This window comes from Leucopleurus acutus, assembly GCF_964270905.1.
Source record: "Leucopleurus acutus genome assembly, chromosome: 9".
Classification (NCBI taxonomy): domain Eukaryota; kingdom Metazoa; phylum Chordata; class Mammalia; order Artiodactyla; family Delphinidae; genus Leucopleurus; species Leucopleurus acutus.
The window spans coordinates 52,330,521-52,355,555 of NC_139144.1; the positions used below are offsets into that span (position 1 = coordinate 52,330,521).

Here is a 25,035-nt window from a genome sequence, read left to right on the forward strand (position 1 = left end):
AACACATATATATGGAATCTAAAAAAAAAAAAGGTTCTAAGGAACCTAAGGGCAGGACAGGAATAAAGACACAGACGTAGAGAATAGACTTGAGGACACAGGGAGGGGGAAGGGTAAGCTGGGACGCAGTGAGAGAGTGGCACTGACATATATACACTATTACATGTAAAACAGATAGCTAGTGGGAAGCAGCCGCATAGCACAGGTAGATCAGCTCTGTGCTTTGTGACCACCTAGAGGGGTGGGATAGGGAGGATGGGAGGGAGACACAAGAGGGAGGGGATATGGCGATATATGTATATGTATAGATGATTCACTTTGTTATACGGCAGAAACTAACACAACATTGTAAAGCAATTATACTCCAAAAAAGATGTTAAAAAAATAAATTAAAAAAAAAATTAAGGCATGGGGTATTTATTATGACTAAACAATTATGTAAATATACTTTCATGATTAAAAGTCTCAGAGCTTTCCCTGGGCTTCCTTGGTGGCACAGTGGTTGAGAGTCCGCCTGCCGATGCAGGGGACACTGGTTTGTGCCCCGGTCCGGGAAGATCCCGCATGCCGCAGAGTGGCTGGGCCCGTGAGCCATGGCCGCTGAGCCTGCGCGTCGGAGCCTGTGCTCCACAACGGGAGAGGCCACAGGAGTGAGAGGCCCGTGTACCGCAAAAAAAAAAAAGGTCTCAGAGCTTTCCCAAACATATTTAGCCAACATAAAATAAGATAGAGACAGCATACTAACATATTGTGTGATAACAGTTAAAAACCAAAAATACAAAAATGTTTCCTGGACCAATATTCTATAGCTGCACTTAATTTTTCATTTTTAAAAATACTCTCATCTTTAAACAATGCTGATAGTTTAGTCACAATATGGTCATCATAGACCAGTCCTGTATCAAAAAACTACAATGCCCCTAAAAGGCATTCATATCTCACTCACAAATTCAGTCACTGAACAAAATAAGCTTTAGATAGGTTAATGAATTTTTTTTTTTTACCTCCAGCTCATATTTAACAATATCAAATGAGTCCGTAGAAAAATACACTTGTTCGATACTATTAATTAGTTCTTGTTCAGCTTGAGGATCACTAGGTTGTTCTCGAAGTTCTCGAAATTCCTCCTTTAAGGGAAAGGAAACCACAATTATAGTACTTGTAACTGTTATAATTCTATCTGCACGGACATAAATAATCATCTGTCTTAACACTGACAATTCTCCCAGGAAACATTCTGACCAAAGAGACAAACTAATAGAAAACAGGAAAGTTCATGGAAAATTAGTAAACAGCCGAACACTAAAAACTACCCATCTACTAGAGGGAAAAACGAGCCAGTTTGAAGATCTAGATTTTATTTTCAATTCCTTGCATGCCAACTAGCAGCTGAGAGAATTTAGATGTTTAACAAAAGGAAAAAACAAAGAGACTACCTAATATCTATCATATATACATATCACATATATATACGTTTTCATCATCTAACAATGTTCTAAATCTCTCTCAACACAGATAACCAGCGTACATCTCAGTGACTTTCAGGTCACAATTAGTACTGGAACCCTGAACAGCAGAAATCCTTCTGCTGAAAATCTCACTGCTTGGCTAAGAAATACTGGTTCCAGAAACGGTTCACAAGATTAGTTCTGTAATTTTATGTCTAGAAAAGGTTCACAAGTTTAGCTCTGTAATTCCATGAGGCTTCCTTCAAGGTGTACTGATACTACAATTAATGAACTGATTATGAACCTAAAGCTCTGAGTTTGATAAAATGCTTGCTTTCTAATGATAGAGTATGGGGCTTCTATGGATTTATACAACAAAAAAAGAGCTTAACAGACAAATCCCTACCCTTAATGTCAGCATCCTTATCCTATGCAAGTTCACTGCATAATTGGATAAACCTTCAGTTAACTGGAAAATTTCAATAACTCGGATACCCACTCTCTGACACGCTCAATCAAGACATTATTATAGACATATAATTTAGTCATTCAGTTTTTTTATTAAAATTAATCTCAAATACATTTAAGTACACAAAAAGAAACTAGTATTGGGACTTCCCTGGTGGCACAGTGGTTAAGAATCCGCCTGCTAATGCAGGGGACACGGGTTCAAGCCCTGGTCCAGGAAGATCCCACATGCTGGGGAGCAACTAAGTCTGTGTGCCACAACTACTGAGCCTGCGCTCTAGAGCCCACGAGCCGCAACTACTGAAGCCCGCGTGCCCTAGCACCTGTGCTCTGCAACAAGAGAAGCCACCGCAATGAGAAGCCCGCACATCTCAATGAAGAGTAGCCCCCGCTCGCCACAAATAGAGAAAGCCTGTGCACAGCAATGAAGACTCAACACAGCCCAAAAAAATAAGTAAATTTTTTGAAAAAGAAACTAGTATTTAAAATCATTTTACAGTCAAAATAATACTTAACAAAAATTCTTAATGAATCATCACTAATTAAATACACAAAAATTATATGGTTAATTTGAGGACAATATTTTCCAAATAGAGATACTCTAGATTATTTTATTGCAGGGCTAGTTTTCATTTATAAAAAAGAGCCTAGCTTATATATCTTTTAGATTTTAATTTATATTTTAAATTGATAAAATTTTTACTATAAATTCCTCTAGGTATATTCAAACTAAAAGAAAATATGAGAGCAATAAATCTGAAACTTAAGAGAATACTTAACTGTTTACATTTAAAATTCCAATAAATTGAAAAGAGAAGGCAAAGTCATATAAAAACTAAACCTGCAGAATTAAAAGTGCATGAAAAAGAAAATGCGTCTTTGGTACCAAAACTCAACTTATAAGAATACACTAACCAAAAAAAAAAAAAAAAAGTTTAAAGACAGCCATCACTGATTTAGCATGCAATTAGATACTATGAGTACACTAAGAAATCCAGCATCCTAACAGTGGAGCTGTATTTCGGTGGGGATTTATCTACAACCCACTAATCTGTGTAGCACCTTGGACAATGGCACTGAAGAGGTTTAACAGACATGGGTTAAACCCACACCATTTGTGGAAGGGTTCCCAACTAGTTCGCCTATCCACAGGCAACCTCCCTGCATCCAGTGGAAATCTGAATCGACAGTGAGACATGAAATAGAAAAAGAGATGAGAAATTCCTGGCAATCTCTCTCCCTAAAGGGTCATAGGCATTTGAAATACCAGCTTCAGATGCTGCAAGCTGAGGGAAGGAATAAAGCCCAAGTGAGGATATAGCAATGTTGCCTCCCCCTAGTAATTCCATAGCACCACCAGCAAATAAATGTACTTGGTACTATTCACAAAAAAATTGAAGATTACAAAAATTGCTAAGAATGAAAACCATCAGATATGAAACAAGCCAGGAATTCAAATAGACTGCAATGAATGAGCACTTTCATCTCAAATGTGTAAATGCCAATGGCATGTAACTACATGCTGTTCTCCCTATACAACCTAATTGATTGTTCTAAAGGTAAAGACACTTGGGTTTTAGCTGCAACTCTGTTATTAACCTTGGACAACTTACTTAGTCTCTTCATGCCTAGTTTTTTTCACCTGTAAAGGACATACATACATACACACACACTCAAAACGACAGTGAAACAAATATCCAAAGTTATTAAAAATGTCAAAGGGAAAGCATGATTTCATTTATAAATATTTCACAAGTGCACGTTTCACAAGTGTGATGAATCTGTAAAAAAGAGTACAATCTGTATATGCATATAAAAAGGTCAAACGCCATTCCTTCCTAGAGAACTAAGCAATTATATCACAGAGAGCAGACAAACTCATATAATTTCAAATAAGTGACATGTAACACTTGACACTCTAAGTAACCTGGACTGAGGAGAGAGATAAAACCAAGAAAGGCAGAAAAAGAAACATAGCACACAAAGCAGAATTCAAAAACAAAAACAAATGCCCAACACCATATCCCTATAAAATACTCTCTCCTTTCAGACAACTTAGTGCTCCTGTGTGAAAACATACATCTGAACTCAGACAAACTCCATTCTGCCTAGAATCCCAATCACCGTGTTCCTGTTAATCCCACTGCACTGGCTGTCTGTAAGACTCTGCTGCTACCCAATCATTCTCTAAACGTTTCATAGCTGTTAGTGCTGACAGCTCGATCAGATTACACACTTCTTGAGAACTGAGGTTTCTCCTTATTCTCCATCATTATGTTCCAAAGTGCCAAGGCACAATGTAGATAAAAATCATGAATCAAACTAAAATTAATTTACACAGTGAACTGTATAAAAAAAGAAATATATGAACAAAAGGAAAGGAAGAGACAACATGTTCTTGTTTTGATAGTCAAAATTTTCCACAAACTCTTAAGGAAAGGCTTCTTTCTTCTAACTAGAAATAACAATAAATGTAAAATGATTTTAGGGATATTTTATGCATGTAAATTAGAATAAACAAAAACAGCTAGATAGCATATTCTTAAAACAATTACTCCATAATTTTGCCATTATATAAACTGGTTTTCTAGGGTTGGAGATGTACAAAAATACATAATTCTTCATGTAAAAGAGAACCAGTTTTGCAAGCCAATATAAATGTATGAGGCAAAATTTTACATAAACAAAATGAACAAAAGATATCCTACAAAAAAATTTTAAAGGCACAATCAAGGGAATAGAATAACAAATGAAACTCCTTACACCATATTAAAATATGTAATGCTTTTAAAAGTTACCAAGAAGATTAGATGCTTTAACGATGTTTGGTAATAAAATATTTCAGTCTTACGGACTGATATTAATAAAATTTTTTAAAGAATTGTTATAGTAAAGTTCATGACACATAGTAAATAATAAATACATATTATAATTAATAATAGTTCTATAAATGCTCTACAAACTTTGAAAATCCAAAAATAATATGTCAACAACTACAGGCCATCAAATGTGCCACAACTTGCCTGCTGATGGTAGGTAATCAACTACACCTAAAGAGTACATGAACATCACCCCAGAATTAAAGCTGGAGAAAAACTACAGTTAAAGTAATGAGTTTAATTGTAAAGGAGATAAAAACAAAAGTACAAATGTCAAAAAAGAACAAATCAAACCTCTCTCCCATACTATCATCAGGAAATAACCTGCCTATTGTCAAACCTCTAGTATTATCTTTCCCGGTCAAGTCATATATTTTAATTTAACAATTTCTTTTAAAATTCCCACTATGTAAAAATTCTCTGTACTAGGTCGTACAGAAACAAAGATGAGTAAAATACAAATCTTCCCACAAATAGCTGCTGAAGTAATAGGAGTGGGTTAGACGAATAAACAATGACGATGCAGGGCAGAACATAAAGGAAATACAAACAAAATGAAGGGCATCAAAGGATAGTGAGTTCACATCTGATGGAAGAGGCGGCATTTAGAGAATATGAGAAAAGGTAAAATTTCAAATATTAGAAATTGGGGGAATAAGGTTACAAAATATAAAGCAAAGCAAAAGTAAAAACAGTGGAGTGGGAAAGCATACAACAGATTAAGGAATAGAGGATGGCTTCCCGCAGGGCAGAAAAACGTCATGGGGGAGAGATGTTTTTAAAATTCAACACACTTTTATATATACTAAAACCATATTTTTCCTTTACTAAAAATATCTTAACACATATCACTGTGCCAGATACTGTAACCAAAAAGTAAGCATAAACATTAAATATTTCTTAACATAGTAAACCAAGCAGGAATATTTTAGGAAAACTGGCAGATAACGAAGAAGTCATTCAATACTTTAGAGGCTGTCTTTTCCAGCAGTCACAATACACTATAAGGTTGCATATAACACATACTACCTATCCTATTCTTCTATTTTGATCATCTCCAAGATAAAGCTACGTGAACATACATATAAAAATGCATATCGTAAATGTAACTTTATGAAAAATAAAGAAAAACAATCATAATAAACATTTAAGCCAACATCTTTGATTTTAGCCAAGCTATTTTTCCTCTCAACGTAACAACAAAAGGTTATATGAGAACTGGGGATTCAACTCTATAAAACAATTAGAGCCCTCAACTGTAAGGTGTTATAAAACATTTCCAATATATTTATGGTTTCTAAAGAAACCAGGCTATAATTTTACAAAGCTATTTCCCACCTAAGAGTTCGCCTCTTAAGGGAATGCATTCATGTTTAGGAGGGAAAAGAAAGACTGCAAATTTTATATTTAATGACTACTTTCAAATTACCCAAAATACCACACTAATTAAAAACATCAATCCAAGCTCAGACTTTCAATCCTATTCACTCTTATAAATGTAAAAAGTTAGTTGTGACGGCTTAACAGTTCTCCTTAATATTATTCAATTCAATATTCTCTTTGAAAAGGAATTTCATTTTTAAACCCACAGAACAGCCTGGAAACTTATCATCTGCAGTAGTAAGTTTTTATTCGAACAAAAGATGAATGCAAAAATCTTCATTTCACAGGTCAGGTTTCAAAACCCCGAAGAAAATGCATAGTAGAATAAAAAAAATGCAAACCAACTTCCATCTCTGTACTTAGCTTATTAGACCATAGTTCATATTATATACCGGAATAAATGCAGAATTCATTGTGTTGGGAGGGAGAAAGGAAGGGAGTAAAGGAAGAAAGTTTGCTCTTGTAAAGCATGAATTTGGGTTTGCCAAGACAAAAGCTTTATTTTTCTGTTTGCATTTTTCATCAGTCAACAAAAATAGCTATTCTAAAAACAGAAACCATAGTCTTACCAAAGTTAACATCACATTAGAGCTCTAATTGAGAGCAAAATATGTTTATCTATCAAAAACTACACAGAGCTTAAAGAACAAAGACATGAAGTTTTCAATATGCAATCAGTATGATAAAGATCATAAATCACTGAACAAAAACAGGTTTTCTGTTTCCAAATGAAATAGGATTCAAGATCACAAACACCCTAAAACTATACATATACCATGTATGTTTATAATGAACTGGCAGATGTCTGATTATGTGGGGAAATGGCACATTTCCTTAAAATCCCACTAGAACAATAATAATCCATCAAAGCAGCCATCAGTTTGTGTGTGTGTTTTAAATAAAACAGAACTTTTCAAGCCAACCCTGCTTTTCTTCAGGCTCTCAGTGCCATCTAGTGGAATATTACTAGGGTTACAATTTAAAAGGAGGTTTCAGCAAAATGATTTACAGAAGATTTTTATAAAAGGTTACTCAAGTGGCATTATTTTAATCCAGCTTTATACTTAAGTGATAAAATGTATTTTAATCCTTTCTTCAAAATAACAACATTCCAAATATACACATATTTGTTTTTAAAGAAACAGATCTTGAAGGAAAACTGATTTTATTCATGGAAATGTACTGAATTACTAACACATACTAAAAATCACAAAACTGGAAAGCAAAACTTTCATATTCGATACTCTGCCAAATATTTTTATTTACTTCTCTTATTCAATAGTTATGCTATTTTAACAAGTATTTTCCTAAATTTATTTCTATGAAAAAGAAAACATTAAAGATAATAGCTTTGGAGACATCAAATATATAATTTTTTTTAAAAGCTATCTTTAAAAATTTCTCAACTTCAATGAAAAATATCAAGCTATTTGCCACATGCCTGTCTAGCTAAAGCTGAAGAAAAGACACATAAGCTGAAGCACAGACAGAAAAGTCCAGTGTATAAGTCTTAATTTACAGTTTTCTGGTTTTTTAGTTTTCAAACACCTCATCAGACCGCTCCTTAAAAGAAGAAATACTATTTTGAGAAAAGACATCACAGCACCTTCAATCCCAGTGTTTAATGACCCCAGTCTTTCCAATTCCTACACCTTCTACATCCAATAAAATTCTCAGTCCTAAATCCTACTTTTAAAATGTCTCTCAAATTTAACCCTTCTCCATTTCCTAAACCTCATACTCTTTATCTTCTTAATTAGTATCCTGGTCTAGGATTGCCACTCAAATATCTCTGTACCCTAGTTATCTTTCTAAAACAAATTAATCACCAACTCTAGAAGACCCCACACTCACGTCTACCTACCCCTAATCCTCTCCTAGCTGTGCTACCACTGTGCATGCCTTAGTATAGATCTCTACTATACTCCTCTGCAATTATCTATTTTTGCTTGTCTCTTCTACTCCGGTTCAGGTAGGAATAGAGTCTTGTACCTCTTTGCATCTTCAAAACTTAGTAACAGCCTGGCTCAATAAATGATTGCCAAATGCACTGCGTAAATGATCTTTTATGATTTGCTACAAAAGAAGGGTTAAGAATACCAAAGCATCTGAAGCCAAGAGAAGCATAATTTCATTAATGGTTAAAAAGAACACAATTAAATATTTTTAGCCATGAATGCCTAAGAAAAAGTCTAAATGATTCTGCAGATCCATGGTTAGAGTCCCTCTTGGTACCACCTGCAGAAGACACCTGTCTTAAATGAAACATAATCCTAAATTGAAATTTAGTGATTTATCCCAATCACTAAAGCTAAAAAAGTCTCCTAGTCATAAATTTCAACACTTATCCTGTCTAAATCAGATAGCAATAGACTCATCAGTTTATTCTTTTGACTGTATTTTTGTCTTCTCTCTCCTACAAATATTACAATAAAGATAGTATAAAATATCAGAGCTAAAACGGCTCTTAAATATCATCTAGTTTGGGCTTCCCTGGTGGCGCAGTGGCTGAGAGTCCGCCTGCTGATGCAGGGAACACGGGTTCGTGCCCTGGTCCGGGAGGATCCCACGTGCCGCGGAGCGGCTGGGCCCGTGAGCCGTGGCCGCTGAGCCTGCGCGTCCGGAGCCCGTGCTCCGCAACGGGAGAGGCCACAACAGTGACAGGCCCACGTACCGCAAAAAAATATATATCATCTAGTTTTCACATGTTTTCACAGATGAGCACGCTGGGGCACAAAGCTATTAAAATGACTTCCCTTTAATAAGCTGAATGTTTAAGTCAATACTTGAACCTAGCTCTCTTGGCTCTTATTCCAGCACTTTCCTCATGTTTTGGTAAAGTTCTGAAAATAAAGCTCTGTAATTAGTGTGGTTTTAGGATTCTTTTCATGGATTCTAAGAAGTCGGTCAAATCTATTTATCTTACTTCACAGAAGTATTTAAAAGCTAGAAAACACTCTGCCCAAAATCCCAGAATATTATATAATAGAAATGCTACAGAGTACGTAGGTACTCAATAAATATTTATGGAATAAATTAAGTATACAAACAAAAATACTTATATTTAGACAAATATATTTTCAGGTTTTGACTGCAACAGCTATTTCTTTTGTCTCCTCACCCTATATTTTTCTTTGATGAAGAAAATCAAAGGCATAGTTAAGCCAATCATGCAAGAGTAAACGTAGCTGAATCCTATTTGTATTTACAAGTCAATAAAGTCAAGGCCTTAAAAAACAAACCAACCAAAAAAACCCCTTATCTTTAAAGAATAATATCAGAAGGCAGTATTTCAGTAAAAATTCATAAACAATATTCATATTAGTACTTTTCTTCAGGTTTACGATATGTAGACATTATAGCAGCACTGTGGGAAGTTTACTTAAGAGGTTTACTTAAGTTTTACTTAAGATATAGATTTATAAGGTTCTGATATTTTTATTTTTTAATCGGGATTCAACAAATCCTCTCAAACACAGTCCCAATAAGTTCTATAACTACCAACCATGTGGCTATTACAATTATTATATAACAAATGTTGGTCTTAATTCTCCATAATTCTGTGACCAATTAAATTATCTAAAAATCTTTCACATAATTCAAACAATACACATTTGCTTAAATGGATAACAAGTTTAGTCAGTAAATACAATATAGATTAATTTCTTATATCCTTACCTCTGCATGAAAAGCCCATTAATTCGAAAACAACAGAATCCATTTACCAGGAATGAAATTTTAGGTCATCACTAACTCTTCATTCTACTTTTTCCCACAAAAATTGTCAATAAAACTTACAAAATTTTATCTAGAATGGCTCCTGTATTCCTGTTCTTTCTCCTCATCGCGTCCTCAGCTTGGCCGATGGTTCCCAAACATGGCTACACACCGGAATCAGCTGGGGATATTTAAACGCTACCGACGCCTGGCTCCACCCCCCACGCCGTGATTTAATTGGACTGGGGTACGGCCTGGGTACCGGTGATTCTAATGTGCAGCAAAGTTTGCGCACCATTGACCTTGGCTCTGAACTATTTAAGCTAAGATTTTTTTAATCTGCTCAAAAGTTTCCTTTCCTATAGCAAATTCTGAAAAGAATCCTTTTTTTTTTTTTTACTTTACTATTTTCTCCACCAAAATTCCAATTTTCCAATATATGGATTATTATTTGACTCACATCTCCTCTTAAAATGGGATATAGTGTCATCTTATCTCTAAAATGCAGAAATTGTACCAGATGATTTCTAAGGTTTCTTCCCACTCAGAATTTATATAGTTCTCAAGAAAAAAAAAATCAATAGTACTTTCTGGATTATCAAGCTCACCTGACTCCCTTCTTCAGTTCTCCTTAACTACCCTCCTTTTCCTAATGAGTCGAACCATATGAAATCTGCCAATATTAGACCATTTCTAATCTAAAACAGCCATTTCATATGCTCCATCTTAATATTTCCCTCCTACTTATCCTTTATACAAGAACCTTTTAATGTAACACCCAAGCTAAACTTTCTTTCTTGAAAACCCCAATGAAATCTCAATTCCTTGTTAAAACTTAGAAAAATATGATGACAAGAACAGGAAAAAGAAATGGGTCCATTCCTGAAGACGAAAGATGCCTTTTTAAAAATGTTCTACCTATACTTGAGAGATAGAGCTACTAAATAAATTATTGTTTAAAAGCTTCTCTATACAAGTATTTACATTGAACACTTAAACAGTGTAAATTGATTTTTTGTTTGTTTTTTACTTTTCCCACTGGAATATCAGGGGAACCCAAGCTAAAATAATGCTTTTTTAAAATTGAGGTATAATTGAGGTACAACGATATATTAGTTTCAGGTGTACAAAATAATCATTTGATATTTGCATATATTGCAAAATGATCACCACAACAGGTCTAGTTAACACCTGTCACCATAAACAGTTACAGAATTTTTAGAGAAAATTAAATTTATATGTATGACCTAACTATAAAGTAACATTTAAATTGTGAAACACAGCATTATGTTTCAGCATCCAAGTTATACTAAGCTATGCTGTGTAAGGAATTTCTGAACGTGAGCCTTCTTAATTCTTAGTTTCAGTACCGACTGTGAACTTCAACCACATCAAACTTAATCTACTGACTGGAGCTTTGCCACTCTCCAGACACAGCAATTCAATTTCTCAAAACCACCCAGAGTAGCTCACCCTGCAGTACTTTAAATGTTTCCAGAGAGAGCACAGAGAGAATAGACACAAAAAACTCAAAAGGCTTTCTTAGTATAAGGCTAAATTTAAGCTGAGGGCATTGATGCTAATTTTACCATTAGCTGTTTTACAGTTTAACTCAATTAGCTTCTTAGTGTCAATCAGCCCACTGCCCTAGGCTTAATCATCACCTGAACCATTTACACTTGCTGACCTTGTGATTCCAGACTGGCCTCTCTAGCCAGAGCCCATCATCTTAAAAGTATACACTGCTATACATATACACGTATCTATTCTTTTTCAAATTCTCTTCCCATTTACGTTATTACAGAATATTGAGTAGAATTCCCTGTGCATTAATCAACTATACTCCAATATAAAATAAAATTTTTTAAAAACTTAAAAAATAAAAAATCTTTTTTTTTTAAATAAAGAGTATACACCGCTGATCACTGATGGGGAGAGGGTGCGGAGTCAGTAAGAAGACTATGTAATGAAATCATTATAAATTCTCTACCTACCGCTACTGGGAAAACATCACGGACTCATGGTTTAAAGACAACAGAAAGTTCCTATGCAATACATTCATGTATTTTTTAAAGAGGCTCACATCAATTTTACTCTGGTTCTGAAACATCTAATGCAATCCACTTCAAGCCATGTTCATAACGCCTGATAATCATTTCTTAAGTCAAAGAAATACAGAGAATTATCTGTCAATTAGGATTTATGGTTATCTCTCCCAATTTTATCACATCCAACAGTCTTTTCTAAAATTATATAAAACTATTCAAAATGCCTCTTTATAGCTTCTGAGCCATTTCATGCAAAAGCGTTGGTTAGAATTTTATCGTATTTGTATCTGACCTAATGTAAAAGCTAAGCAGTAAATACAAAATTCACTTTAGGGGGCAAGGCACCTCAAAGAGGTGGGAAATCATCCTCCTAAGCAGCTGACACTGAGGTGTGATAAGAGGCCGTAGGATTGCTGATCTAGAGAAACAAGCCCTGTGTATTAAGTTGCCAGACACAGGAAACAAACAGTAGTTTCAAATATGATCCTCAAATTGAAAACCACAAGAGCAGACATTCAAAACAGGCTTTGATCTGCGATACAGCTGCTATACATGGAGGCAGCTGTGAGTGGCGAGGCCCCGGAGGGCGAGACAGCAGGGATTTATTTATTTAACAATGGCTAATATTTCTCCTGAGGGGAAGCCAGCTAGCTTTCAAATGACACCTATTAAATTTGTAGACTGCGAAGTTCACATGAATATCAGGGGATTGAAATCCAAAATATCTACAATTTAGCATAAGCTGTGCTTTAGCTACTTACTCAAAAATCTCTGCTCCAGGGACTTCCCTGGTGGCGCAGTGGTTAAGAAGCCACCTGCCAATGCAGGGGACACGGGTTTGAGCCCTGGTCCAGGAAGATCCCACACGCCACGGCGCAACTAAGCCCGTGAGCCACAACTACTGAGCCTGCGCTCTAGAGCCCGTGAGCCACAACTACTGAGCCCATGCCACAACTACGGAAACCCACGCACCTAGAGCCCATGCTCTGCAACAAGAGAGGCCACCTTAATGAGAAGCCGGTGCACCGCAACAAAGAGGAGCCCCCACTTGCTGCAACTAGAGAAAACCCGCATGCAGCAACAAAGACCCAATGCAGCCAAAAGTAAATAAATAAATTTATAAAAGAAAAAGAAAAATCTCTGCTCCATAACAAAAACATAATTTACTATGATTTTTGGCTCAGTGTTACAGCATAAAAAGTAAGCCATTTCATTTTATTTATCCAAATTACAGCAGATGAATCAATAAGTTTCATTTATAGATATATAACTGCTTTCAGGCAAAGAATTTGATACAATAATAAACTCTAAATTTATCAATTTCGCATTTTCTGCTTCACTATAATGAATCATACTGCATCCCAATGAGTAATGAAAGCAAAAACAAGCCCCAAGCCTACTGCATTATAAAACTTTACCTAGCTCATCATAACAACCATCTGCCTGTGGGAAGGAAAAGCTTCTGTGAATCAATTATCCAAAGGCAACAATATTTTCTTAAGGAAGTGAAAAGTCGCGCTCACTCATGTAGATCAATACCTTTCCAGGGACCCGGAGACTCTCAATGGCACCAACATCACTGAGGCTCTCTGGGGGACTTTTCAGACCCTTAAAAAAAAAATAACATAAAAGGAATTTTAATTGTGCTGCAGAACTGTAACATGATAGAATATACTTATTGAAATAGAAATCACCATTTTAAAAACAGAAATTTTCCTGCTTTAAAATAGATAGAACATATGTTTCTAAAAACAATTGTCACAACACATATAGTACTATACTATTATTAAATCAAGTAAAGATTTACTTTCGGAAATTTAAAATAAAATTACTATATGGCACCTTTATACCTAACGGTTGAAGTCTAACTTAACCATGATTCAAAAACAACAAAAAGAAACTTGGGTGACAAAAAGCATTCTATAAAAGCACTTATCTATTAATCATGACCAAATGCACGTGGTAAAAAGGTCCAAGCATTATGACCCACAGATATAATATACCAACTGACTGAGCTAACCAAAGATTTTTAAATAATGATAATTGCTTAGTTAATACATAAGTAATCCCTAGATTTTATCATTTCTCACCAATGCACCCAATTTATACTACATAATTGAGACTTAAATCTCACATCTCACTGCTTTAGCTCTTTATAGAAAGTACCTGGTACTTTCTATATTCACATCAAATGAGGGATTCCGAAAGTCTCATTTGTACCAGGGAAAGTTATCAAGACAGAAAGAAGTCAGCCATTTAAATTTTCTTTAAAAGCCTCTTTTTAACATAGTCTATTCAAAGCAGACACCTAAATTCCCTGTAATATTAGTCTATAAGCAAAATCAGCTGGTACATGAACTTGAGGAGAGATTTACTCTACTGTCAAGTTTCTGTCCTTTAGATACTCTATATTGGCTTTTTGGTGTCCTTGGTAACCAAAATACATGTTATGTTTAGGTTGATTATTTGGGTCTTAGAGTAGAACTTGCTCATTTTTAAATTATAGAGGTGTGTATTTTCTCTTCCCTATTATAAAATACCACCAGTCATAGCTACAATTTTTTATGACAAGGTGCTCTAACCTCATCCCCAATCTTCCATTATCCCCAGAATACCGCCCTTCTTTGTCTCTCTCTCTCTCTCTCTCTCATACTCTCTCTCTCTCTCTCTCACTCACTCACACACACACACACACACACAGACACACACACACACACACACACACACACACACACACCCCACCCTCTAAAGAAACCAAATCAATACTCCACTTTCAGAACTCCTCTATGAAGTTTTCCTAAATCTTACGTTTCAAAGAAACATCATTTCTCAGTAATGCTCATGGATCATCTCCATCAACATTACCCAGGGAAGTTTTTAAACATAAAACTTCCACATAAAACTTCTAGGTCCCACCACAGAGCTAATAAATACGTATTTCTAGATTAGGACCAGGAGTTGCATTTTAACAAGCAACCTGGATGACTACTATAATCTCTATTGTTTTAGAAACCCCACTAGACATTTCCCAACACCTCTGCCAAAGTAGTGAAGTTTTAAATATTAAATATATATATCTCTCAGACCCAAGAGAAGGGAAAGACCAAGTCCTCTATTGGCCTTTATAGTTCCAGGAACAGAGTAAGCACCAAAGAAATTAGTAAATTATTTGGAGTCTTAGGCTCCAATCTCTAATTAGACCATCGTTCCCATGGGAATATGCAACTGACTTTAAAATGAAGTTTCTAGCGAAGTCTGCAGGAATAAGAAAAGCATACTGAGGCTAAAAGTCTTACAATGAGTGAGAAAATAAAAGTACAAAACTACTCTTGTGTGTTTGTTCTTCCTTGTCCCAATTACTCACCAAGAGTCATCACAAGGGCATAGCACCAAAAGTGGTAAAGAAGGCAAGGTTGGGTTATGAAATAAACTTCTCTATACATTATATACACACACTTATATACATTCAAACATATACACATACATGAGAGTAAAACTTCATAATTTGATTCAAAATCACAACCACCCCTGAAATACCTTTTAAAAAAATAATTGCCATGACTTTTAAACAAACATTTTAAAAAGTATAGATTTGTTTAACCACTCTAATAAATTCTTGAAGGAATATATCAGGTGTAATTTTCTCTTTCCCCAGAGTTACTCAGTAAAGAAAACAATGCCTAAAACAAGTAAACAAGTGGTATATACCAATATCTAGAAAAAGGCCTTGCCTCCAAATTAGTTACCACACATGATAATTTGCTACTAATACATGACAACTTCACACCAAATGTACAAAATAAAAGTAATAAAAATTGGAAACCCTATGTACATGTTAGGAAGCAGGGGATTCACAGAATGTCTTCTGCAGACAACCTGCCTGTCATCATAGTCTAATGATGGTGACAGTAACTCACGGGCTGTTATAAGGGATAAAGGAGATAACATATATGAGAGGCCAAAAATGGTGTCTTGTACATGGTAAGCACTCTTCAAGTGTTGACCATTATTCTGAATGTCACAGAGAAATGCTTTTTTTTATCTTATCAAAACAGAAATAAAGGATTAAGTAAATGTCTCAAAGCACAATATGACTCACCTGTATTTTAGGATTACAGATCCTCAACCCTTTGATTAGGAATTTTATAGATTTCTACTAACAAATATGAAGTCAGCATTTTTATTTTATCTTCGCCTCTTTAAAGCAGGAAGTCACGGTTATAAGTACAGTACTCTGCCTTTATTAAATTAAAACTTTCACTATAATCATTAACCATTATTTGATTTTCTTTTGTATTTGATTTTTGTTTTCATAATTTCCCCAGTTTAAATTTATATAAAATCCATCATAAATAATACCTGTCTTTGCAACTTTATTTCTTTGCCCAAATCATATTACACTTCAGACTACTTCTGTTTTGTCCCTATGAATACTCAATTTCCATTTATGAGACCAGCAACTTACATCCCAATGATCAAAAGGAGCCTGTGAGATGATTTGTGATTCCTTTTCTTTTCAGAAAAAGTTTCAGCAAAACTCAACAGAGTGTTTATATGCAGCCCTCAGTTTCTCTCAAACCCACCCTAATCAGGCTTTCCCCCTCACCACTCCACAGAAGCGCTGTTGTCAGGTCACCGATGACCTTATCGCTGCTCAGTCCAAAGGCTCATTCTTATTCTCACCTTCCACGGCCCATCTGTAGCATTTAACACAGCTGATCACTCCCTCTTCTTGTAAATTCTTTACGTGGCTTCCAGGACCCACTCGATTTGGATGTTCTCTATCCAACAAATATTTATTGAGCATCTGCTACAGGGCAGGTGCTCTTCGGGTTGCAGCAGACTGCTCACTTCACTGGCTGCTCCTTCTCAATCCGCCTTCCTAGATCCACCTCTTCTCCCGTCCTTGAAACACTGAATCCTCAAAAGCTCCAACTGTGGACTCGTTTTATTTCTACAATCACTCCATTGGTGATCTTAGTCAATTTGTATACCCTCTTTATTCTCATAACTCCTAAATTTTTATCTATACCCTGAATGTCTCCTCAGAAATTCAGGCCTTTAGCCAACTGCCTATTTTCTTTCTCCAAATATCCAAGAGGCTTTGAAATGAACAAGTCTTAAAACTTTCTCCCTTCCTTCAATCTGTTCCTCTCTCAGTCTTACCCACCTCACTAAATGGCAATTCCATTCTTCCAATTGCTGGGGCCAAACCATTTGGAGTCAACCTTGAAGCTTCTCTTTCTCTCACAGCCCAAATCCAATCTATTAAGAAATCCTGTCAACTCCACATTTACGATACATCCACAATCTGACCTCTTCTCAACACGTCCACCACTTAGCACCCTGAGTGAGGTCCATACCGTATCTCACTTGGATTACTGCATTAGCATCCTTATTGGTCTCCCTGGCCTTGCTATGGGTGAGGAGAAAAGTAGAGGAGATGAGATGAGGATGAGGGTCTATGTGATCAGGCTTCCTGCCCTCAACTCTCTGAGCTCATCTCCTACTACTTCTCTCCTCACTCACTTCACTCCACCCACACCGCCCTTTGCTGCTCCTCAAACATGCTCCTGCCTCAAGGCTTCTGCATCTGCTTTTCCTTCCACCCAGAATGCTCCTTCCCAGACATCCTCAGAGTTTACTCCCTCACCTCCTTCAGGTTTTTACTCAAATGTCACCTTCTCAGTGAGGCCTTCCATGGCCACCCTATCTAAAATTATAAATGACCCCAAATTGCCAATAACTCCCAGGATTCCCTATCCTCTATTCCTCCAAAGCATGTATCACCACGTCTGCCTTAGCACTTGGTTTTGTTAACTGCTACATCCCCCAAACTTAGATGGTGCCTGGCATATAGTGTTAAATAATCATTTGTTGAATGAACTGAAACAACAGAGCCCAGCATAATGGAGAAAGCAGAACAAAAGAGCTCATCTAAATAAAGAGCGCTAACAAAGCCTGCTCTACACTCTCCTTCAAACCAAGATCCTTGGAAAGCTGAAATGCCAAAACCTCTAAGTTTCATAGACCTTAATTTCACATCTCTCCACATCAACAACAATATACTATCAGCATATTCTTTAGCCTCACAAAAAAGAAACATCTTTATGTATATTTATTTGTAATACTACTACATTTAACCTAACAACAAACAGTACAAATAAAATCCCCAATGTAACTCTAGGCAGCACCCTACTTTCCTACCTCACAGATTCATGAAATGTGTATTAATAATGATTAAACACGTGGAAGTCAAGCCATAAACAAATATAATTAGGATGACTTTTAAAATATGTGTGAAACTCTGAATTTTACCTCACCTTTTACACAGTGTAGTTCCAGCTTTTGGTTTGTGCTCTTTAGTTTAGTTTTTTTTTTTTCATCCCAACTAACCACAGATTTTACTGCTCAATCCAATAAACAACTGATTGAGGCTGAAGAGTTCATTTTCAGAACAATTTCACTACATTTAAGAGACATAAACTTATTATCACTGGTATCTGGACTTCTGTATTTTTCTCTCCCACTCACTATTACAAAATAGGGTTAGAAAACAAACCAACCAGGACTTCCCAGTGGTTGAGAATCCACCTGCCAATGCAGGCGACACAGGTTCAAGCCCTGATCTGGGAAGATCCCACATGCCATGGAGCAACTAAGCCCGTGAGCCACAACTACTGAGACTGCACTCTACAGCCCACGAGTAACAACTACTGAGCCCACGTGCTGCAACTACTGAAACCCATGCACCTAGAGCCCGTGCTCCGCAACAAGAGAAGCCACCACAATGAGAAGCCCACACACCACAACGAAGAGTAGCCCCTGCTCACCGCAACTAGAGAAAGCCCGTGCACAGTAACAAAGACCCAATGCAGCCAAAAATAAAATAAAATAATTTATTTTTTTAAAAAAGAAAACAAACTAATCAAAGTTGCTATACAATGATGACAATATCAACTGTGCTGAACTGCCAGCAAGCAACAGGAGAGAGCACCAAACTTAGCTGAGGCACAAAAGTCCAAATTCAGCATCCCAGAGGCAGTTTAGGGGTATTGGTGGCATAATGTACAAAGCTGTATATTGTTTTAAAAATCAAATGCAGGACTTCCCTGATAGTGCAGTGGTTAAGAATCCACCTGCAAATGCAGGGGACAAGGGTTCAAACCCTGGTCCAGGAAGATCCCACATGCCGCAGAGCAACTAAGCCCGTGCGCCACAACTACTGAGCCTGCACTCCAGAGCCCGCAAGCCACAACTATTGAGCCCGCGAGCCACAACTATTGAGCCCACGTGCCACAACTATTGAAGCCCGCGCACCTAGAGCCCGTGCTCTGAAACAAGAGAAGCCACCGCAATGAGAAGCCCACGCACTGCAACAAAGAGTAGCCCCCGCTCGCTGCAACTAGAGAAAGCCTGTGCGCAGCAATGAAGACCCAATGCAGTCAAAAATAAATAAAATTATTTTTTAAAAAAATCAAACGGATACCAAAGTCAGCCTGAAATCAACTATTGTTTGAATTACTGCTGGCTTCCAGTTTTCCCGCTTTCCAACCATCAATTCAGTCACTGAGAGGATCTCTATGATCATGCACTTCTTTGATAAGGCACAGGAACTGTGGTAACTCCTTTATCTCTTTACCTTGATCATATCATATACACATCACCACTAGGAAAGCCCCATGTGATACATGTTATCATTCGTATTTTAAAGATGTGAAAACAGATGCTCAAAAAAGTTAGGTAAGTTGCTCAAGGTCACACAGCTACTACAGGATGGAGCAGGACTCAAACCTATCCTAAAAAAAGAAGTGTTACGAAGCATAAGACCAGGACTCAACAAATGTGAGGAACTGCCAACTGTTATTACACACTTGATTAAATCTCTTATTATTCACAGAACTTCTAAATTTTATTTTCATGACATTAACAATATAATTTGACAGAAGTAAAATAAACACATAGGATTCGTGTATTCTTCACCAGAGATCTACAATTTGTAATCTATTCAGCTATCTCTCAAATTCTAAACTATCAAATAAGAATTTAATTTGGCATTTGTAGTCTTTTTTTAATCAACAAAAAAATTCACAAATGAACCTTTCACTAAATGATCATCCTCCACATTCTCCAAAGTTCCCAAAATCACACTGATTTAAAACTTTAATCTAAATTACCCTTCTCTCATATAAAAATAATAAAGAATGGCCAATTCTAGTAAAATCTTAGAGTTGAAATAAATAAAGGTATCTAAAACCAAAGCATAATCAATAAGTACATAAAAGTAAGTTTCTGCCACTTCTGATTTGAAGGAAGCTGACACATTATTAGGAAGTCCCTAACATTTATGAGATGAGACAGAAAACAGCCAAAGTTTTTATTCATGAATTAGCATTCTGGCAAAAAATAAAAGACCATTATTTTGCCATGACAATGATTTTTTTTTAAGTATCATTTCACATACACTAACTTACTGATGACTCCGATAACAGAACTGTGAGACAGGATGAACAAAAATAATTATTATTCTCATTTTCACATCAAGAAACTTAAAGCTACTAGATTTAGGGACTTGCCCAAAGTCATAAAGCTATCAATTCTGTCTTCAAATTATCTGCTTTCTTCACTCATTCTAGTCATCTTTATTGCACAGACCTCACTTCCCTACCCAGGCCATCCTCACAGACGATGGGCAGCTTGGATAAAGGGAACCCTGCAGGGTAGTTAGGGCTATCACCGGACAGCTGGCAAAAGGCAGAAAAGGACGAACAAATGTAGCCTCCGACTTCCTCATTGACCTCATCTAAAGGAATGTTTCTGGGTCACCGGGATCCACCTGAGCAGGGCTCCAAACCTGGCGGCTTAGGAGAGTTTTCCAGGGTGTGCTCGAGCTTTATGGTGCCCCTGACACCTGCCACAACCTATAATTTGGCTATCTGCCTGCCTGCGGCCCAGGGACAGAACATCTCGGCTCCTCTTCCAGGAGAGATGAAGGAGACCTTTGCTTCAGCCTCTGCGACTTACCTGCCGGGTCATAAGAGATTTGATTCTTTGCATGTCGAATTCGTGAGGGGGCACCTTGCCGCAGAGAACTAACAAATCACAGAGAACTACCAGACAGCCGGTCCCAACACAGGGAAGCCATAGTGAGTGGTCACGTGGAGCTGCCGAGCTGGGTTTCCCTTCCTTTCCCAGAGCGTTCTGGGAATTGTAGTCCCCCGGCTGCCGTCGGCACCTGCAGTGGAGGCGAGAGGACGGCCCAGGTACTACATTTCCCGGCAAGGAAAGCAGCTGACGCTTCGGTTAAGCCCCACAAATCTTGTTGCTCTGAGAGACTACGGCGGTCGCCGGCCTTTAAAGCGGTTCTTGCTCTCGGTAGCTGTTCCGGCGAGGCGAAAACCTATCTCATAGGTGACCAGACATTGAGCAACAGGAGCAAACACTGAGAAGACAGTATGTAAACCAGACTTACATGACCCCCCCGCCCCAGGAGTGTGGTGGAGGAAACCCCACCTGGTCTTGAGGGGCGGAGTGAGAGGACGACAGACTCACGCGAAGGGACGGGAACGCCAAGGACGGGAAGGCTCCAAGAGGTGACCTGAGAACTTGGCACTCCCCAGGTGGCGCAGGGCTTGGCCTGAGGAAAAGAGTGGTCCACGTTGTCCAATGGCGGCTGTCCAGGTTAGGGCTGTTCTTCCTCAGTATTGGCATCCAGAGCAGAAAACTAAAACCAAAGGATTTAATCATCAACTATCATTTTACCACCTGTGTAATCTAAGGCAAGTCAAGATGGAAAATATAACAATAAGTACACATGTCACTTTAACGTCCTCTTTTCAACTTTTAGCAGTTTAGCTAAACTGGGGAAAGCAACAGGGGAGTGGTTTGGGGCTTAATTTAAGAAAGAACTTTCCAATTATGAGAATACCAGAAAAAAAAAAAAAGTGACCCAGAGCTAACAATTAACAGTAGATAACATTTATTGAGAGCTTACTACCTGTCAAAAACTCTGCTAATAGCTTTACGTTTGGTATCTCATTTATCCACACAAGCATCATATGGAGTTCGTACTATTTCAAAGATGAGGAATCCATTTCAAAGATGAGGAATCTGAAGTACGGAGAAATTAAGTAACTTGCCTAAGGTTACTGCAGATGTGCAAGCAGAAAATGAAGGGCTGTTTATCCAGATGTTTTAAGGCTACCAAGGATTTTCTTTTTGCATTTATTTCAATTAATGTTTATTAGGAAATAATAAAACACAGACCCATGATTTCAAAGATATTTCTTAGGACAACTAAAGAAATGTTAAAGTGTGCCAAACTAATGAAAAATATTAAACAACAGTAGTGGGTGATAGATATGGCAAAAATAATAAAGTGGTGTGCAAATGGGGGACACTAATATAGAGGTTATTGGCAACTCTGAAATTCTAGTTTTTGACCTCTCAGCATCTTGTCTTATGAATTTTTTACAAATGAGGTTGTAATATTTGACTTAGGGTTTTGTAAGGATAAGTGAGAGCATGTAAGTGAATGCAATTTATAAATTGTAAAGCACCTTACGATTATGAAGTATTATAGTCATAATTCTGCCCAGTTTTCTGCTCCAACAGAACCATGCTGTTCATAGTTCTGTCATTGTGCTTGACAGTTCCTTTTAAAATGATATGCTTACCTATATGGTTTTCTGACTCTGTTACTTCTAACCCCATGAAGAAATTTCAGTACTTTTTGGGCAACTTTAGGCAACAGTACTTTGGGCAACATTCTTCACCTGCTCTAATCTTAATTGCCAGAGAGTTCTTACTGTGTGAAAGTCTTCAGTATTTAGAAGTCCCTGAAAGTATCAAAGAGGCAGAAACTGCTGACCATATTAGCATATAAAATGAAACCCAATTCAGTAAACATTTGTTGATTATTGGGCACTAGTCAACACTATCCTAAGCACTTCAGATTAATAAAATACAGTTTTGACCTTTAAGGAGTTTACAATTTAGTTGAAAAGCATATATTAGGGGTGATCCAAGTCCAGTAGTTCTCAAACTTGACTGTTCAGATTCACCTGAGGAGGATGCCGTTGTTATTGTTATCATTTTTGCGGGAGTTCTTTGTTTAAGGTCAAGGATTCTTATAGGCAACCAGCTCTAGCATTTAAAATCTACTCTTTAGAATGAGAAAATGAATCCATCTAAGGTTCTGAGGTCACAGGACTAGAACCCAGATCCAAACCCAGAATTTTTCCCCTCAATACACAAAGTTGCAGGTGACAAAAAAAAAAGTTTTTTTCATTTTGTGTATTTGGCTTTTTCCTATCCGCCAAACTGGGGAAGCGAGTATTTTCTGTATCTACTTGACCCTGAAGAGGCAAGAAAGCATTACAACTTTGTTTAAGTCTAATACTCTACACTTTAGTTTACTTCTTATTAACTAAAACGAAGTGGACAGCCAGGCCTCTAAAAGTTCAAAGGCTGTAACTATAATATTGGAAGCATGTAAAGTAAATCAGTGCTGTTGCCTAAATAAAATATATTTTCTAATTCAGCATACCCTAACACTATAGAAAATAACTGAGCCGCCCATGCTACCTTTTTAACTCCCTAAACTAAAAAATAAAAACAAAAACCTAGAGCCCTAAAGAGCACTTTTTAAAAGGTGAAGTATGTCATTTCATTTTCATTTTTCAAAAATACACATATGAGGGCTTCCCTGGTGGCGCAGTGGTTGAGAGTCTGCCTGCCAATGCAGGGGACACGGGTTCGTGTCCCAGTCCGGGAAGACCCCACATGCCGCGGAGCGGCTAGGCCCGTGAGCCATGGCCACTGAGCCTGCGCGTCTGGAGCCTGTGCTCCACAAGGGAGAGGCTACAACGGTGAGAGGCCCGCGTACCGCAAAAACAAACAAACAAAAAAAAAATACATATATGAGACTTAGAACTTTCACAGTTGCCTGAGGGTCATTAGTGGTAGGCCAGAGCAAACTAGTGGAGGGTGTGAATGGCCTGCCAGTAAGTCTTGAGGAGAACCTGTTGGACAGCCGTCCCTTGCTAAAGGGGTGCCAGCCCCATTTTTGTAGATTGGAACATCCAGGCTAAGAATTAAGTAAGTTGATCTGATTCGGGGCAGTAGCGTTAGCAGTAAAGTAAGATAAGGACATATTTCTGATGGCCCAAATAGGAGGAGCCCCTGGAAGCTTAAATAAAAGCTGAGATCCTGGCTTGATTAGGCAGATACATTTCTAGTCATCCTATAAATATCAAAGCAGCAGAAAGATGTGGCCTCCCCAGGATGATGTAACTACACTTCCTGAGCAAGCAGTAGTAGAAAACAGGACACTTGCCAAAGGTAAAGCAGTGACCTGGAGAAGGGCCCAGGAAGGAAAACATTGCTGTATAGTCATTTAGGGGCCATATCAGTAGATTAGGGCTTCTGGGAGGCAGCACTGTAGTAGGAGCGAACACTAGCACAGGCATAGGCAATTATGATGGCCTCGTCTAGCAGCCAGCTCTCCCCTGTAAACTCTAATCTTTCCTAAGACCTATCGAATTAGAATATAAGACAGGGCTTTCTTTCCCCAGTTCTTCTTACTCCCCACTGCCCTATGTTGACCTTGGCATTGGCATGTCACCACCTCTCATTCCCAGTTCTTCCTGCGATTCCAAAGCACTCATATGCTACTAGTAAATAATGAATGTGGATGTTTGAAATGCATATGGAAGACTCTTTGCTTTATAAAGCAAGACAAGCCTTACTTAAAATTTAAACAAACTTGACAGTAAACTACAGTGTGAGTTGAGAAGTGACAAAAAAGCCTTGCAGTCACCCCCACCCAAACCCACACACATACACACTACCCCCAGTAGCTTCTGGCATTGTTTGCAGTTTAGTCACCATGGATATAGATTGCTTAATGTAATCAGTTTTTCCACTTTAAATGCAAATATAAGATCAATAAACAAGCTCCTGAACTGTATGGTAAATCAGAGCCCCTCAGTAGGTTACAGGTGAGATGTGAGATGTTGATGGTGGGAAATTTCTTATAATGATAAAACACTAAACCATCTTTAATAATCATGTAAAAATGGAAAGCAATTG

The 25,035-nt window shown here is 37.4% G+C and overlaps 2 protein-coding genes across 3 annotated transcripts in view; one reads left to right on the top strand and one right to left on the bottom strand.

Annotated features, from left to right (window-relative positions):
* VPS50 (VPS50 subunit of EARP/GARPII complex) overlaps positions 1-21,066 on the bottom strand; it is a 140,107-nt gene extending 119,041 nt beyond the window's left edge. For both annotated transcript variants that reach the window (XR_014326464.1, XM_082846773.1), the window contains exons 1-3: positions 20,968-21,066; positions 13,483-13,551; positions 1,005-1,127 (exon numbers count right to left, since the gene is read on the bottom strand). Coding sequence is in view for 1 of the 2 variants with exons in the window: in XM_082846773.1 (XP_082702899.1) it covers positions 1,005-1,127; positions 13,483-13,551; positions 20,968-21,000 (225 nt within the window). In the remaining variant the exon portion in view is untranslated. The remainder of the gene's footprint in view (positions 1-1,004; positions 1,128-13,482; positions 13,552-20,967) is intronic.
* A 524-nt stretch (positions 21,067-21,590) lies between these two features.
* Positions 21,591-25,035, top strand: part of HEPACAM2 (HEPACAM family member 2) — a gene marked incomplete at both ends in the record, with an annotated part of 47,920 nt that continues 44,475 nt past the window's right edge. Inside the window, one exon of the mRNA XM_082846784.1 lies at positions 21,591-21,624. The remainder of the gene's footprint in view (positions 21,625-25,035) is intronic.